Source organism: Hemiscyllium ocellatum, chromosome 18 (genome assembly GCF_020745735.1).
Source record: "Hemiscyllium ocellatum isolate sHemOce1 chromosome 18, sHemOce1.pat.X.cur, whole genome shotgun sequence".
Lineage (NCBI taxonomy): Eukaryota > Metazoa > Chordata > Chondrichthyes > Orectolobiformes > Hemiscylliidae > Hemiscyllium > Hemiscyllium ocellatum.
This window is the reverse complement of record NC_083418.1, coordinates 13,537,269-13,554,787: the sequence shown is the minus strand read 5'-3', so window position 1 is coordinate 13,554,787 and position 17,519 is coordinate 13,537,269. Positions and strand designations below refer to the sequence as shown.

General features: G+C 40.4%; 1 protein-coding gene across 1 annotated transcript in view; it reads right to left on the bottom strand.

Moving 5' to 3' along the window:
• Nucleotides 1-17,519, bottom strand: part of LOC132824528 (mucin-2-like) — a 167,966-nt gene that overhangs the window by 103,964 nt on the left and 46,483 nt on the right. Inside the window, exons 24-27 of the mRNA XM_060839164.1 lie at nt 8,395-8,634; nt 6,942-7,098; nt 6,282-6,410; nt 3,280-3,427 (exon numbers count right to left, since the gene is read on the bottom strand). Of these exons, the coding sequence (XP_060695147.1) occupies nt 3,280-3,427; nt 6,282-6,410; nt 6,942-7,098; nt 8,395-8,634 (674 nt within the window). The remainder of the gene's footprint in view (nt 1-3,279; nt 3,428-6,281; nt 6,411-6,941; nt 7,099-8,394; nt 8,635-17,519) is intronic.

The window sequence follows — 17,519 nt, the reverse complement described above, 5'->3', positions numbered from 1 at the left end:
AATAGCCATCCTTCATGCAAAAATGTTGGACAATCCGACATGTCCTGTGGATTTTGTGTGTGCAAGGGAACTTGACTCACGAGAAAGGCCTCTGCAAATAAGCAAAGTTATAGGTAAAGTATAATTCTGATTAAGTTGTGCTGGGATTAGATCAGATTTATTGATGGGATCAGTTTTTGATGCAATATTCTCTAAACAAGTGTAGAGAATTGCAGAAAATTCATCTGTGCTGGATATAATATGCACATAAAACCATATGGCTTTTTTGAGCTAATCTGGGGCAAAAGAAACAGTGCAACCAAATGGAAATGCCTGGGGCTTTGGATAGGGCCTTGAGATGATGCATGAAGTATAGTTGCTATTGAATGTTTTCTGCAATTTTTGAGAAGATTTCTGTTAAGACTGTTCTGTATCAGGGTATTTCTGATAGCTGATGTTAATTATCTATGAGTTTGACCATATATTCATGAAATCTATGTCACAACAAATCCAGATCCTATCACTGCAGAGAGCAGAGACCATTGGGGCATCAGGGACAGTGCAGCTGATAGTCAAGTCACGGGGAAGACTGGAGTTTGGGTGCTCAGTAAAAAGATCGAGATTGGGGAATGTGTACTGTGTCAGGAGTCAAGGATTTGGGAGTCAGGATGGATGGCCTGGAAAAGACAGGAAGATTTGGAAATGAAGGTTGCAGTGCAGAGAAGCATGTTGAGAGGGAGACTAACAATATATTGGGGGAACAGTTAGAAGAATGAGAATAAGATTTGGAGGCAGGTGGGACTAGATTGGGTTGGGATATTTGGTCAGCATGGACAGGTTGGACTGAAGGATCTGTTTCCATGCTAAACATCTCTATGAGTCATGACATTGATGAAAGGTGAGGGTGAACAGATAAGATATATTATAATGTGCTTAAGGAGAGAGGAAAGACTGAAGAACAGAGGTTCATAGTATCCCTACATACGGTCCATCGAGTCCACACCACTCTTCCATTCCACCCAGACCCATCTCCAGTACCCTCGTTTGTAACCTTAAATTTCTCATGGTTAATCCACCTAGTCTCTGCATCTCTAGACACTATGGATAATTTAGTACGGCCAATCCATCTAACCTGGACTGTGGGACTAAACAGAGCACCCAGAGGAAACCCATGCAGACACAGGGATAATGTGCAAACTCCATACAGACAATCGCATGAGGGTGGAGTTGAACCTGGGTTCCTTGTGCTGTGAGGCAGCAGTGCTAACCTCTACAGGAGCTCACAAGAAAGAAGGAGCCTGGGGTAATCACACTTGGGGATACTGGAAGATATCAAGGAAATATGGAGACTGCAGGATAGGAATTAGGAAATGGGAAGGTTGGGTAGAATTCAAGAAGAATTGTAGTTTAAAAAGTCAGGGAAAGAAAGCAAGACTGGTGAATACGGCAAGCTTGGAGATCATCATTATCTACAGAGCCTGTACATGCAGCAGCAATTTAGTGAACCTGGTACAAAACAGATGCCAAAATTACAAGGAGAGATTAATAAAAGAAGGTTGACTGGTGAGTGTGACTACATAAGGTATTGTTTCAGGATAACTATTGATATTATTGTCTGGAGGGTAGCATCCCTACCTCTGATTAAAAGCTCCAGGTTTGAAACCCATCTCAACAATGAATGTGCAAGTAAAGTGCATTCATGATGCACCCAAACAAGTAGAGTATCAACTTGCAAATCCTTTCAACAAAACCTAATGACAGGCAGTAAGAGTGGTAAAGGTTGTTTGGCAGCCATTTGATGGAAAGAACATTGGTGCCTGTATTATCATCATCGATAACTGCAGACTACAATACACAGTCCCAGAGTGAATGTAACAGTACTACCATCAGTGATAGATAGGAATGCTGTTAATTATAGGTTTGATATACTACGTACAATTATGCAGAAACATAGAATACAGATATTTCCTGTTCAGCTTGTCAAGCCTATTCAGCCATTCAGTGAGATCATGGCTAATCTGACCTGACTCGAAGTTCCATAATAACTTTGGTTAACAAAAGAGCTAATAATCTCAGATTTAAATTGACAATCGATCTAGCATCAGATGTCTTTTATGAAAGGGAGATCCAAATTAGGCCACCATTTTTGTGTAGAATTATTTCCTAATTTCAGTTTTCACGCTGCCTCCTAGTCCTAAACTCCCCAATCAACAGAAATGGTTCTCTCCCATCTCCTTCACCATTCCCCTTAATGTCTTATAAACCTCAATCAAATTACCTTCCTAAAATTCCTTAACCTTCGACAGTCCAGGGAACACGAGCTTTGTTGTGTAATGTGGATTATCAGTGAACTATTGTATGGTGGCTATGAAGGTATTCTCAGAACTACCAGCATAACTATTATTTCATGCTCCCATTGCAGTGAAGTTTCTCCACCTGGTCCAATTTCCCAACACTTTTGCTTTATATTTTTGCTCACCTTCACTTCATAGAAGTGGCTTCCCATTTCTCCATATTCTCAACATAACAGATGTTGGTTCAAAAAAAGCAATAAAGCCAACGACAATAGACTGAGACTTGCTGACATCATTTGATCACATGTGGTCAGTATGTGATATGAATAAATCTTCAGAAATTTCTCCCACCACAGCTGAAAATTCTGACAGACCGTTGATTGAATATGCATTTAAATAGCATAATCGATATCCCAAACAGTTCACCTAAGACTAAAATTATACCAAACAGTCATAGGAAATGATACATTGGGTGAGATACAGGAAGATTTGCTCCAATTCTGACCCATAGAAACCATGCAGTGTGGAATCAGGCCATTCAGCCCATCAAGTCCATACTGATGCTCTAAAAAGCATCCCACCTAGAACCATCCCCTATCCCAACCCTGTATTTCTCATGGCTAATCCACCCAATCTGTTCATCCCTGGACACTACGAACAATCATAGCCCAACCAATCCACCAAACCTGCACGTGTTTGGTCTGTGGGAGAAAATCAGAGCACCCGGAGTAAATGCAGACATGAGGAGGAATTGAAAACTCCACACAGATAGTTGCCTGAAGCTAGAATCAAACCAAGTTTGTGAGGTAGTAGTGCTAGCCATTGAGACATCATGATGTGCTGATTCCGTTCAAACTGGGTTCTAAAACAGGAATGTTCCTCTCATCCAGCATCAGTTTCTCTCATTAAGTACAAGCTAAGCGCTTTCCTCCACTCCTCAAAAAAAGAAAAGTTTTCTTATTGTCACATGGATAATACATACAGAAATGCTTATAGTAAAACTTACCATGATTCACAGTTCTGAGTGCTTGGCACAATGTGGCCTGGCTCATAGTGGTTCCCATTAACATAGCAGGGGCAGTGGTCCAATTTAACACACTTCATTTTGTCCTCATCCAAAAATGGCTTATCATCAGGACAGTCTGGGTAACAGCCTGTGTGAGGTGATAAAACAATTACATTTCTCTTCACTCACTGTACCAGTGATATCCTAATGGGTTAGCAACTCAAATTTAGTTTATCTCCACTAGATTTAACCACTCTGAACCAAAGAGCAATTTAGCTGTACCTAAAGGTTCAGTCTATATCATAATTAGATTCCCTACAGTGTGGAAACAGGCCCTTTGGCCCAACAAGTCCACACTGACCCTCTGAAGAGTAACCCACCCAGACTCATTTCCCTCTAACCTACGGGCAATTTAGCTTGGTCAATTCACCTGACCTGCACATCTTTGGACTGTGGGAAGAAGCCGGAGCATCCGGAGGAAACCAAAGCAGATACGGGGAGAATGTGCAAACTCCACACAGACAGTCACCCGAGGCTGGAATTGAACCTGTGAGCCACCGTGCCATCCTAACCTTAATAGTAGTCAGCATACACTACTGTCTAATGGGCTCTTGTGGCCTAGTGGTGGTGTCTCTAACACAGACCAGAAGATCTGGAACGAGGTAATTGAGAAGGCAGAGGAATGGATACCTGTTAAAAACAGGAAGAGAAAATCTTGCCAGGCCCCCAAAGCCTCCCAGCAATGGGGGAAAAGACAGCTGCACGAGGGAGAGACGGCCAGTGCTTCGGATGGGGAAGACAGGTGCAAAGAAGGTCACCAACACCAGAAGAAGAGACAGGACGCCGTAGATAAAGAGGAGGGCATTTTCTCCCAACCAGGAAACAACGGACTCCCTGAAGTCCACCCTCCACCCAGTGAGAATCAGGGGGTACATACTGCCCCACAACTACAGGTAACTGAAAGCTGTGATCCTCTGTCAGTCCCATTGTCAGACACAGAACTGGACGGTGCGGACCCTTGCCTTGGCTCAATGACACCAGAGCGGGTAAATGACCCCAGTGAGGAGCTGGATAGCTACCTCAGCCCAGCGAAGGTCCAGCAGTTCGTGCTCACCATGGGGATGCAGACAGCTACCCCAGAGACAGGACAGTCAAATGGACAATGGTAACCCCATAAACTGGGGATTAAAGAAGGTTCCTTTGCTATCGTATAACAGGGCACCCACTCACTAGATGGGTTCCGCTGAAGCCACAGCTAAATAATAAGAGACTGGATGGTTAATAAAGGGAACTGTAAATAGGATAACTGTAAATTCGATTAATTCAATCTGTTCTTTGTAATGTTAAGACATGCAATGTATATATCTATGAATGACATGACAAATTGTACAGGTACCAAAGATTTATTTCGATGAATAAAGTATATTTTGAAATAAAAAAAAGTCCCACCGGCCTGAAGCATGTGTTATAATTTGTCTGTGAAAGTTACATCAAAAATATCTACACTGCTCTGTAGTTTCTGTTATCTGTTGCTATATTATGCTGTGTACTTTCAGTTCATTGTTGTTGTAATCTGCATGGTGATTTCTACTAATTGTTTGTACACTTTGCTGTGTAGCTTCTGTTAATTTTCAGTGTAATCTGTGGTGTCATTTCAGCTAATTGTGGGTATAATCTGCTATGAACTTTCTGTTAATTGTTTATGTAATGTTCTGCCTAGTTTCTTTTAACTGTTTATGTAATCTGCTGTGCAGTTTTTATTCATTGTTGCAGTAGTCAGGTGGGTAGTTTGTTCATAGTTGTCATCTGCTGTGCAAATTTCTGTTAATTAGCAGTGTAATATGCAGTGTAACTTCCATTAATTTCTGGTGTCATTTGCCATAAAATTTCTGTTCAATGTTGTGTAATCTGCTGTGTTATTTCTGTTAAAGTGTTGGCATAATTTGCTGTGCCATTGTTGTTACGTGTTGTTGTAATCTGCAGAATAATTTTGACAAATTGTTGGTGTAATCTGCTGTGTAGTTTCTGTTAATTGATGCCATCTGATGCCTATTTTCTGTTAATTGTTGGCATAATCTGCTGTGCAGTTTCTATTCACTGCTGTGCTGTGTTATTTCTTTAATGGTTAGTGTAATCTACAATGTCTGTTCAGTGTCAATGGAATTCGCCTTGTAGTTTCTGCATTCTGAAGGTGGAAATCACTGGAAATGCTGTTATTTGGGAGCTCCAGGGTTTTACACACCCATAATTTAAAAATGCCACCATAGAGGTTTATAAAATCATGAGGGGCATGGATAGGATGAGTAGAGGAGTCCAAAACTAGAGGGCATAAAGGTGAGAGGGAAAATTCAAAAGGGACCTGAGAAGCACCATTTTCATGTAGAAGGTGGTGCACGTATGGAACAAGCTGCCAGAAGAGATGGTGGAGACAGGTACAATTACAATATTTAAAAGGCATCTGATGAGTAGATAAATAGGAAGGGTTTAAAGAGATATGGGCCAAATGCTGACAAATGGGACTAGATCAATGTAGGATATCTGGTGGGAGTGGACAGGTCAGACTGAAGAGTCTGTTTCCGTGTTGTATAGGTCTATTACAATATATACACATTTCAGAATGGTGTGTGAATTTAAAATCCACCTTGAAGTAACGGCCTCCCTGTCCATTTACTATCTTTGTCCTGCTGACCGATATTCATCATGTGTTTTGGCAACATTACAGTCAATGCAATGGCAAGCTGTAGTTCAATTTTTCTGTGGCAATATTAAATTGGCTTCTGAAGTTATCTAGGCCATCTGTCCATCAAGTGGCTGCTATTTTAATGAATTATTTTGGGGAGAGTGAAATGGTCCTTTTTTGGACAATTAATATCAGACATGAACTCTATAATCTATTTATCCACTTTCTCCCTAATTGTGAATAAAAATGTTTGCGTGAAATTGATTTTGTTCATTTAACTTATGCTATCAACACCACATTAATAAACATATAGGAAAAATACCTTCAAGTTTGGGGATAATCTTGGAGCATGCTCCACCAGGATTTCGGCAAGTTTTCAAACAGGGAATGCCACAAGGTGCATAGTGCCATTCACACTCATCATCAGGATTGTAATAATCACAAAACAGAGCTGAAAAGAGAAAATTGACGGTTGACTTGTTCACCTTGTTTTGCAAATCTCATGGAGTAGATTTGCTTTTTCATTGCCTGAGTATGAATCTGGTAGAGTAAGCCTCTTGTCCTTTACAAATCATGCCTAGGGCAATAATTCTATTTAAAATCTACCCAATAAATGTGTTCTGCCGCAGAGAATGGAGGTTTATTTACATTAAGGTGTATGGATAAAATGGCGGCACACACAAGATGCAAAAAATGTCAGGGATGATAGGATGCAGGTGCAAATCTTTGAACTGCAATATTCTCAATCCCAGGTTCCTGTGACAAAGGCAATAAACTAGTCCCCATTTTTCCAAGGAAAATAACCCCATTGCACATCTTCTGGTGGCTGACTCAGAAATAATTGTGTTCATTGGTTGCATAATCTTAATCATTCTTAGTCACGAATGGTGAATAATCTTGAGATGTGGGTGACTTGATGGAAGTTAATGGCTTCAGCTATTCTCCCAAGCCTAAACATGAATGTAAGCAAAATATTACTCACGACAAAATGTAGGATTTCTCCAGGAAATGCACACCCCAGCCATACTGCAGGCCAAAGAATAAGCAGCTATAGCTGTACACAAACATTCACAATCTCCACCAGTGTCACAGGCACATGCATCCCGTACACAAGCTTCGTAATATGGGGTTGGATTAATCTGCAGGGTAAACATTAGAAAGTTTATACCTCATGAAAAAATACAAATATAGATATCTCTAATTTTATTTCACAGAGTTCATATTTATAAAAATGCATAATGTGGCTTTAAGCAAAAGGCAAGTTAAGAGATTGCCCAAAAGTTGGTGCTTCTGAGGAATGTCTCACAGGACAAGTTGCCCCAAACTCGATTTATCTCCAACTTTTTGACACCACTCTCTGAACCTGGTTTCAATAAATGGAGAATTTTCTTTGAATTAAATACATTACAACACAAGGCCTTTCAACCTTTCAGTGCTTGCATCTCACCTGTAACTCAAATCCTTGAGCTACTTTCATTCGTAAATTTCAAATCTTTAATCCCTTCACTAAAGGCAGTTAGTTAAAACTTTTCTCCTGCACTTTTCAATGGTGTATTCAAATTGTCCAGCAACTGTTGAATGCTAACACTGAGGAAAGTATCAAACTTTACTTGGAACACTGTTAAAGGTATTGAAGATGGATGGATAAAGTGGCAGCACACACAAGGTCCAAAAAATATCAGGGATGATAGATATTGTTTCTAATTTCTGTCAGATATTTGCGAAAACAGAAAGTCCAACTTCACAGAACCAAGACCATCTACAAACTTCATTTCAGAAAATTTCAGTGGGGAGTGAGTGGTTAGTTCTAATCATTTTGAGAGCATTAACGAAATATTCACCCTGTATTCTAAAATCTAAAGAGTGGGTTGAAACCATTAAATTGAGATATATGGTAGATAATGTGTATAGCTATAAATAAAAACTTGCAAGTTTATAAAGGTGGCTTCAATTCACAGCCTAGGTTCTAACAGTAGGCACATTGATCACGTTTGAATTTTTGATTTGGATAAATTACATTTTTCCTTACTGCATTGTTGAGACACAGTAAAATGATTGTAGGATCTCTCCATTTTCAACTTGCGGTTGTCACTAGAAACTTAAGAATACAGGCCATTCTGCTGTAGCGTATGTTTTTTTGAAACAAATTTGCTGCAATGCAATTGATGAGTTGGGGGCATTGTTTCTGAAGTCTGAACTTTTAAAATGTGTGTTGGCTGTAATGCGATTACATCGCCAACCCTTTAAACATGGGAGGGGAGTAGAAGAACTACCTGTATACTGTCCTTTTTTTATGAAAAAATATTTTGCTCTTGACAATTGTTGCAAGCTCTTTGTACAAGGAGATGGAAACCATTCCTGCTCACACACAATTAGAGATTTTTATATAACATGGTAAAAAGATATTTAGAATTCATGGGCGAATAATGTGGTACCTGCGAATTACAAGCTAGAAATGGTTTATCCTTGAGGATGCTGCATTGCTTCTGAGCCCATGCATCTCGATGAAGGTTAACTGAACAAGGGTCTTCATTTTTCTTTGCATTTGGACACACAGGTGATACCTTCCAGCTGTTTCCAAACTCCTCCATGTTTACAACCACCAACTGGTTTCTAGTTGTAAAGTCATTATGTACATTGCCATCATAATTACCACACAATCCACAGATGGAACTCTGTAATACCAAACATAGGTGAGAATTATTGGGTTACTTTGTCCCTCTTTGTTTATTTTTTCCTTCAAAGGTAATTTAAAAAAAAATCATCTCCATCAACATCGACCTGGCAAAGGAAACACTTACCACATTTTTAGAAGAGACCATCACACACATACCAACCACCATCAATCACATTACCAATGAAAATATCATGAAGCTAGTGGACCTGTGCTTCACCACTCACTTCACTTTCAACAACATAGTCTACAAACAAACCAACAGCACACCCATGGGATCTCCGTTATCAGGATTCATAGCAGAAGCAGTAATGCAAAGATTAGAACAAACAACCCTACCAACCATCAAACCAAAAGTCTGGGTCCACTATGTAGATGACATCACAAAACGATGTCATCACAAAACCAAACAAGATAGAAGAGACATTTAACATCATCAACAACATCCTCACAGGCATAAAATTCACCAAGGAGGAAGAAACCGACAACAAACTCACGTTCCTGGACATCACAGTCGAAAGAAAGGACAATGGAGAACTACAAACCTGCGTATACAGAAAACTGACAAACACTGACCAAATACTAAACTACACCAGCAACCATCCCAACTCACACAAACAAAGCTGTATCAGAACACTATTCCAATGAGCCACCACACACTGCAGCACAGACGAACTTCAGAAAACAGAGGAGAACCACCTATACGACGTATTCAAGAAGAACGGATACTCAAAAAATAGTGCGCAGATTCCTCAAAAACTAACCACGACAAGCAGACAAAACACAGCCAGAAACCCTAACCACTTTACCATACATCAAAGAAGTTTCAGAAATGAACAGCCAGACTACTAAGACCCCTCGGAATCCTAGTAGCACACAAACCTACCAAGACTCTCAAACAAAAACTACCAAACTTAAAAGACCCAGTACAACCCATGGACAAAACCAACGTCATCTAAAGATTTCCATGCAAGGACTGCCACAAACACTACGTAGGACAAACAGGAAGAAAGTTAGCCATCAGGATACACAAACACCAGCTATCCACAAATAGACACGACCCTCTCTCCTTCATAGCCCTACATACGGATGACAAAAACCAACATTTCAACTGGGACAACACACCTATCCTGGGACAGGCTAAGCAAAGACATGCCAGAGAATTCCTGGAGGCCTGGCACTCCAACCACAACGCCATAAACAAGCACATAGATCTAGATGCCATCTATCAACCCCTCAGAAAACGAACAGGAAATGACATCATCACAAACCCCAGGAAGACCATCCAGGAGAAAGATATAAATAGAAAGCAGAAGACAACAGCTTCACTTCACTTGGAGGTCGTCACTGATGATGTTACCTAGCCAGGTAATGAAACATCTGGATATCAAACCTACAGCTCAGCGAGCAAACCTTCACCCTAAAAAAACATAAATTGGTACTGGTGACAGACAACTAAACTGCATATTATAGTATTCCAAAGCCATCATGTTTAGTGAATCAATGCTTTACACCAGTCATCATTTATTGACAGAAGAACAGAAAAAAATGCTGGCTCTTTAATGGACCAACAGAATTTTTGCACTTTGGAACTGCTTATGATTTTTCAGTGATTTAACAAACACTGTCTAAAAAACAATTACTGTTTTGACCTCCAAATTCTCTTTTCCAATTATAGTATTTTGTTCTGAACTTTGAAAATCTTCATGTTCTGGATCTGGATATTGCTGCTAAGGCTGGCACTAATAGTTTATCACAACCCTTTCAGAAGGGTTGCTTCTTGAGCCTTTGCTGTCAGTGATGAAAGTGTTCCCAAGTAATCTTTCAAGGAAATTCTGTGACTGGAATAGAATTTAAAAATAATGGTGTTTCCATGCACCTGCAGGCCTGGTCCTTCTAGATGGTAGAGAACACACAGTAATGTAGGCACACAATAATAACCTTGGATAGGTGGGTGGAGGGTTTTTATGGTTGGTTAGTTTTATACAATATAATACAACACAAGAATAGGCCCTTTAGCCCACTAAGCCTGCACCACTGGTCCTTATTTATGCACACCACTTATTGTCCATACATAGTATTTATCCCTTTGCTCATCTCAAGATGCTCCTTAAACATTTGAAATGTGCCTGTTCCAACACTTCCATTGGCAGTGCATTCCAGGAACCCAACACTCTCTGTGTGAAAAATGTTACCTACACTTCTTCCCTAAACTTTCTTCCTCTCACTTTGAATCTGTAGTTGACCTTTCCATCCTTGGAAAAAAGCCTCTGACTATTCAACCTATTTCTGCATCTCATAATTTTGTAGACCTCTATCAGGTTGCCCTCTCAGCCTTCTTCTTTCTAGTGAAAACAATCTGAATTTATCCAACTCTCTTCATACCTAAAACTTTCTGGACCAGGCAACGTCCTGGTAAACCTTGCCTGTGTCCTCTCCAAAGCATTCACGTCCTTCTGTTAGTGTGGCAACCAGAACTGCTTGCAATATTCCAAATATGGCCGAATTAAAGTTATAATCATGCCCCAGCCAATGAAGGCAAGTGTACTACATGCCTCTTGACCACCTTATCCAATTGTGCTGTCACTTTCAGGAATATGTGGACCTGTACACTCAGATCCCACTGAATGTCAAAGTCCCTCGGGGTTCTGCCATTTACTGTATAATTGGTACCTGAATTTGATCTTCCAAAGTGCATCAACTCGCATTGGTCTGGATTAAACTCTATCTGCCATTTCTCTGCCCAAATCTGCAATAATTGTATATCCTGCTGTATCTTTTGATAATCCTCCTCACTATCTGGAACTCTACCAACTTTGGTGTCATCTGCAAACTTGATAATCAGTCGACCTACATTTCCCTGCAGATCATTTATATATCTTGCAATCAACAAAGATCTCACTACTGATCCCTACGGAATACCACTAGTTACTGATTTCTGAACTGAAAAACCTTTCACCGCTATTGTCTGTTTTCTGTGATCAAGCCACTTTTGTATTCATCCAGCCAGTTGACCCTGATCCCGTGAATCTCTAACTTCTATACCAGTCTGCCATGAGGTATCATATTAAATGCCTTACTAAAGTCCATGGAGACAACATCAACTGCCCCTACCGAAGCAATCATTCTTGTCACCTCCTCAAAAACCTCAATCAAGTTGGTGAGACATGACCTTTCCCACACAAATCCACGTTGCCTATCCCTAACAATGATTTGGAGTTCAGTACTTTGCTCAAAAACTGCATGTATTCATGTAAAACTCTGAGCTCAAAAACTGCATGAATTTAAGTAAAACTCCGTTATCTCACTTTTTAGACTAGAATCAATCTAAACACCATGGAATAGACAGAGAATACAGGGGGCCAACACCTTCAACATAATGTCTAGTTAACACCATTGTAAACAGCTAACCCGAGAATGCAACTTTTTTAAAAAAAGGTTTTGTGATTTACACATGAAAGAAATGAAACTATTACTGTATTCTAACAGATGAAAGGCTTAACAGACAATCAATTTTTCAATGTATAATTTCAGTTACATCACACTGTAAATTTTTGCTATAAATTCTGTGTGTTAGGATTGAGCTCTCCACTACCACCTGATGAAGGAGCGGCGCTCTGAAAGCTAGTGTGCTTCCAATTAAATCTATTGGACTATAACCTGATGTTGTGTGATTTTTAACTTTGTATCCCTAACAAGTCCATTTGCTTCCAAATGTGAATAAATCCCGGTTCTCAGTATCATCTCCAATTGCTTCCCCACAACTGACATCAAGCTCACCATCCTGTAATTACCTGAATTACCACTATTTCCCTTCTTAAACAAAGGAATAACATTGGCCATTCGCCAGTCCTCTGGAACTTTGTCTGAGGCCAAAGTGGATGCAAAAATATCTATTAAGGCCCTAGCTATTTCCTCCCTTGCCTCCCACATTATATTCGGATGGATCCCATCTAGCCTTGGGGGCTTGTCTACATTAATGTATTTCAAGACACCCATCACTTCCTCCTTCATTATGTTGACCTGCCCGACTGTATTCATACTTCCCCTAACTTCATGTCCCTCTCATTGGTGATAGAGTACTCATTAAGGATCTTACGCATTTCCTCTGACTCCACACATAACCTTCCTCCTTTATCTGTGAGTGGACCTACTCTTTCTATAGGTACCCTCTTGCTCCTAATATACTATAAAAGCCTTGGGATTCTTCTTTTGCCGTTTGACAAGGACATTTCATGGCCCCTTTTAGCCCTTATAAGTCCCTGTTTGAACCTCTTTACATTCTTCAAGAACTTTGTCTATTTTTAGCTGCTTAGACGTTAGGCATGCCTTTTGACTAAGCTGATAATTTCTGGATCAGTGGTGCTGGAAGAGCACAGCAGTTCAGGCAGCATACAAAGTGCAGCGAAATCGACATTTCGGGCAAAAGCCCTTCATCAGGAATAAAGGCTGATAATTTCCCCTGTCATCCAAAATTTCCAAATTCTGCCATTCCTGTCCTTCACTTTCATAGGAGGCATGTCTGTCCTTCACTTGAATCAATTAGTCCTTAATATGTTCTCACATTTGAAGAAGTAATAAAGAGGATTGATGAGGGCATAACAGTGGAGTTTACTAAGGCATTTGACAAGGTTCCTCATGGTAGAATGGTCAGCAAGATTAGATTACATGGAATACAGGGAGAACTAGCCATTTGGATATCGAACTGGCTCAAAGGTAGAATGTTTTTCACACTGGAAGCCTGTAACCAGTGGTGTGCCACTGGGATCGATGCAGGTCCACTGCTTTTCATCATTTTTACAAATGATTTGGTTGTGAACATAGGAGGTATGGTTGGTAAGTTTGCAGATGACAGCAAAATTGGAGGTTCAGTGATCAGTGTAGAAGGTTACCTCAGAATACAACAGTTAATGGTCTGAGAAGTCCATTGAGGACTGATGGAGTTTAATTTAGATAAATATGAGGTGCTGCATTTTGGAAAGGCAAATCAGGGCAGAACTTACGCATTTAATGATAAGGTCCTGGGGAGTGGTGCTGAACAAAGAGACCTTGAAGTGCAGATTCATTGTTCCTTGAAAGTGGAGTCCCAGATAGACAGGACAGTGAAGAATACATTTGGTATGTTTGATTTCCTGATGAATGGCTCCTGCCCGAAACATCGATTTTCCTGCTCCTCGGACACTGCCTGACCTGCTGTGCTTTTCCAGTACCACTCTAATCTTGACTCTGATCTCCAGCATCTGCAGTCCTCACTTTCGCTATTTTGATTTATTGGTCAGTGCATTGAGTATAGGATTTGGGAGGTCATGTTGCAGCTATGGAGGACATTGGTTAGGCTCCTTTTAGATAATGCATACAGTTCTGGTCTCCCTGCTATAGGAAGGATGTTGTGAAACTTGAAAGGGTTCAGAAAAGATTTATAGTGATGTTGCCAGGGTTGGAGGGTTTGAGCTATAGGGAGAGGCTGAATAGGCTGTGGCTACTTTCCCTGGAGTTGGGGAGGCTGAGGAGTGACCATAATGTCATGAGGACCATGGATAGAGTGAATAGCCAAAGTCTTTTCTATAGGCTGGAGGATTTCAAAACAAGAGGGCATAGGTTTAAGGTGAGAAGAGAAAAATTTAAAAGGAATCTAAGGGGTAACTTTTTCACACAGATGGTAGTGTGTGTATAGAGTGAGCTGCCAGAGGAAGTGGTGGAGGCTGGTACAATTACAACATTTAAAAGGCATTTGAATGAGTAAATGAATAGGAAGGGTTTGGAGGGATATGGGCCAAATGTTGGGAAATGGGACTAGATTAGTTCAGGATATCTGGTTGGCCGGGATAAGTTGGACCGAAGAGTCTGTTTCTATGCTATACAACTCTATGATTCTATGTCAGATTTAGATTTACCCTCAAATAGCCGCTCCCAATCCCACATTCTCCAACTCCTGTCTAATTCAGTTACAGTTGGCCTTCCCCCAATTTTAATACCTTCATCCAAGGTTCATTCTTGTCCTTATTTATGAATATCCAAAAACTTACAGAGTTATGGTCCCTATTTCCAAAATGATTCCTCATTTGAAACTTTGATCACCTGGCTGAGCTTATTTCCCAATATCAGATCCATTATAGCCCCCTCTCTCAATACACATACAGTTCCAAAAAACCCTCCTGGATACATATAACAAATTGGTCCCCATCCAAATGCCTGGCACTAAGTGAGTCCCAGTCAATATAGGGGTTGTTAAAATCACCCATCAGAGCAACTATGTTATTTTCATATCTTTCCAGAATCTTTCTCTATCTCCACTGGCAGCTGGGAAATCTGTATTACAATCCCAGCATTGTCACTGCACCCTTCCTATTCCTGCATTTAACACGTAATACCTCACTGCAAAATCCCTTCAGGGTGTCCTCTCTCAACACAGTTGTGATATGTTCCCTAACCAGTAATGAAACTCCTGTAGTTCTTTTGCTTCCTCCTCCATCTAAAAAAATTGATATCCTAAAGTGTTACTTTGCCAATCCTGTCCCTTTTTCAACCACGCTTCTGTGATAGCAACAGCATCATAATTCCATGCTTTAATCGAGGCTCTAAGTTCATCCGTCTTACCTGTCATATTTCTTACATTGAAGTAAAATAAGTCCAAGCTCTGAATCCACTAAGCTCAGCAACGTCTGCCTGACTGCTCTTGCTCTTAGCTATATTTGCCTTAATCTCAAGCTTTTCCCCAGTTTCTATACTTACTGACCTGCTGCTCAATATATCTTCCTACACCTTGTGTGTGACCACATTTTTATAACTTCTATCTCTGATGCTCCTTAGTGCCTCCAACTGCCTCTCAAGTCGATCAATTCATTCGGTGAGCAGCTGATGCTGGCTACACTTCCTGCAGATGTAATTATCAGGGATGCTCTCAGCATCCATCATTAACCACGTCTTGCAGATGGAACACAAAATCCCACCAACTGATAATGACTACACTTCTATTGGATGTTAGTTTACAAATTAAATTTTAATTAGTTCACAAAAATTACAGTTATTACTTTCTAACAAATAGCACCTCCCCCCACCCAACTTACTCACTCTCGGAACTCCATGTACTGACCAGAAGATGAATTAACTGTACTAACCCTTTCGCAAAATTGAGACACACTTATCCTGCACTACAGTGAGATTTCTTCACCTGCAGCACCAAGGGAATGAATGGTTAACACAAACTAGCTCCTGAACAGCACTGACCAATCAAAAAACGTATTCTCTTTTCTCCCTGCGATGTCAGCGGGATGCTTCCCCAGAATGGGTGGCTGTTAGCCCCTCCTTAAAGGACTTGTGGATAAATTGACAATCAAGCAAGTTGCTTTGGCTGGGAAGATGGTATGCTTTTTGACTATTGTTTCAGTTGCATCCATTCAGGTAAGTGGTTTATGCCTTGTCATTCATTGATGGACAAGGTGCAAAACACCTTATCTTGAGTTGTGCTAGTAGCTGAAACATTTATATGACCGGTCAAGGGGAGTGCCTCAGACATCACAGACAGAAAATTTGACAATGGGTCTTTACTTGGTGTACAATAATGTACGACTGCCAGTGATCAAATCAAAGCAGTCAATGACCAAGGCAAGATGAAGAGTGATTATGCATTCCAATATTAATTAGCAGTGGACATTCAGTATGATAAAAATAGGCAAACATATCTTTGTAATTTAAGTGAGTTGTTGAAATGATGATATAATGAAAGAGAATCAGTAATCTAGTGATCTTAGTCACTTCTTTCACATTCATATAGCAAGATGTGAAAACATTTGTTAAGTTCAAGGTAATCAGGACGAGTCATCATGGCTTTGTGAAAATTAAATCATATTTGGTCAAATTATTGGAGTTCATTGAGAAGGTAACATATGTGGTGGATTAAGGGAAATGAGTGGATGTACTATTCTCTGACTTTCAGAAGGCACTTGATAAGGTGCCACATCAAAGATTATTGTGCCTAAAAAGCTCATGATGTAGATGGTAACATTTTGGCATAGAAATAAGATTGGCTGGCTAACAGGAAGCAGAGAGGAAGTGTAAATGAATCCCTTTCAGATTGGTAGGATTGGAGTATTGAGGTAAAGATGTCTTGTTGCAATTATACAGGGCCTGAATGAGGCCACACCTTGAATATTATATGCACTTTTGGTCTCCTCGCCTGAGGAAGGATGTTCTTGCTATTGAGGGAGTCCAGTGAAGGTTCTAGATTGATTGATTCCCTCGAAAGCAGGATTGACATATAAGGAAAGATTGGATCAACTGTTCTTGCATAGAACATAGAACATTACAATGCAGTACAGGCCCTTCGGCCCTCAATGTTGCGCCAACCTGTGGAAGCAATCTGAAGCCTATCCATTTTCATCCATATGTTTATCCAATGACCATTTAAATGTCCTGAAATTTGGCGAGTCTACTACTGTTGCAGGCAGTGCATTCCACACCTCTACTACTCTGAGTAAAGAAACTTCTGACATCTGTCCTATATCTAGCGCCCCTCAATTTAAAGCTATGTCCTCTTGTGCTAGGCATCACCATTGTGGAAAAAGGCTCGCTGAAATTTAGAAGAATGAGGGGAGATTTCATAGAAACAAAAAAACATCCTGATTGGACTGGAAGCAGGAAGAATGTTCCCAATGTTGGAGAAATCTGGAACAAGGGTTCACAGCCTAAGAATAAGGGGTAAGTCACCCAGGACTGACCTAAGGAAGAATTTCTCCACTCAGTGTTGTGAATCCATGGAATTCTCTAACACAGGAAACTGTTGGTGCTAGTTCATTAGATATGTTCAAGAGGGAGCTGGACATGGCCCTTCCGGCTAAGGGGATCAAGAGGTACGGGGAGAGGATGGAAATGGGATACTGAGATTGC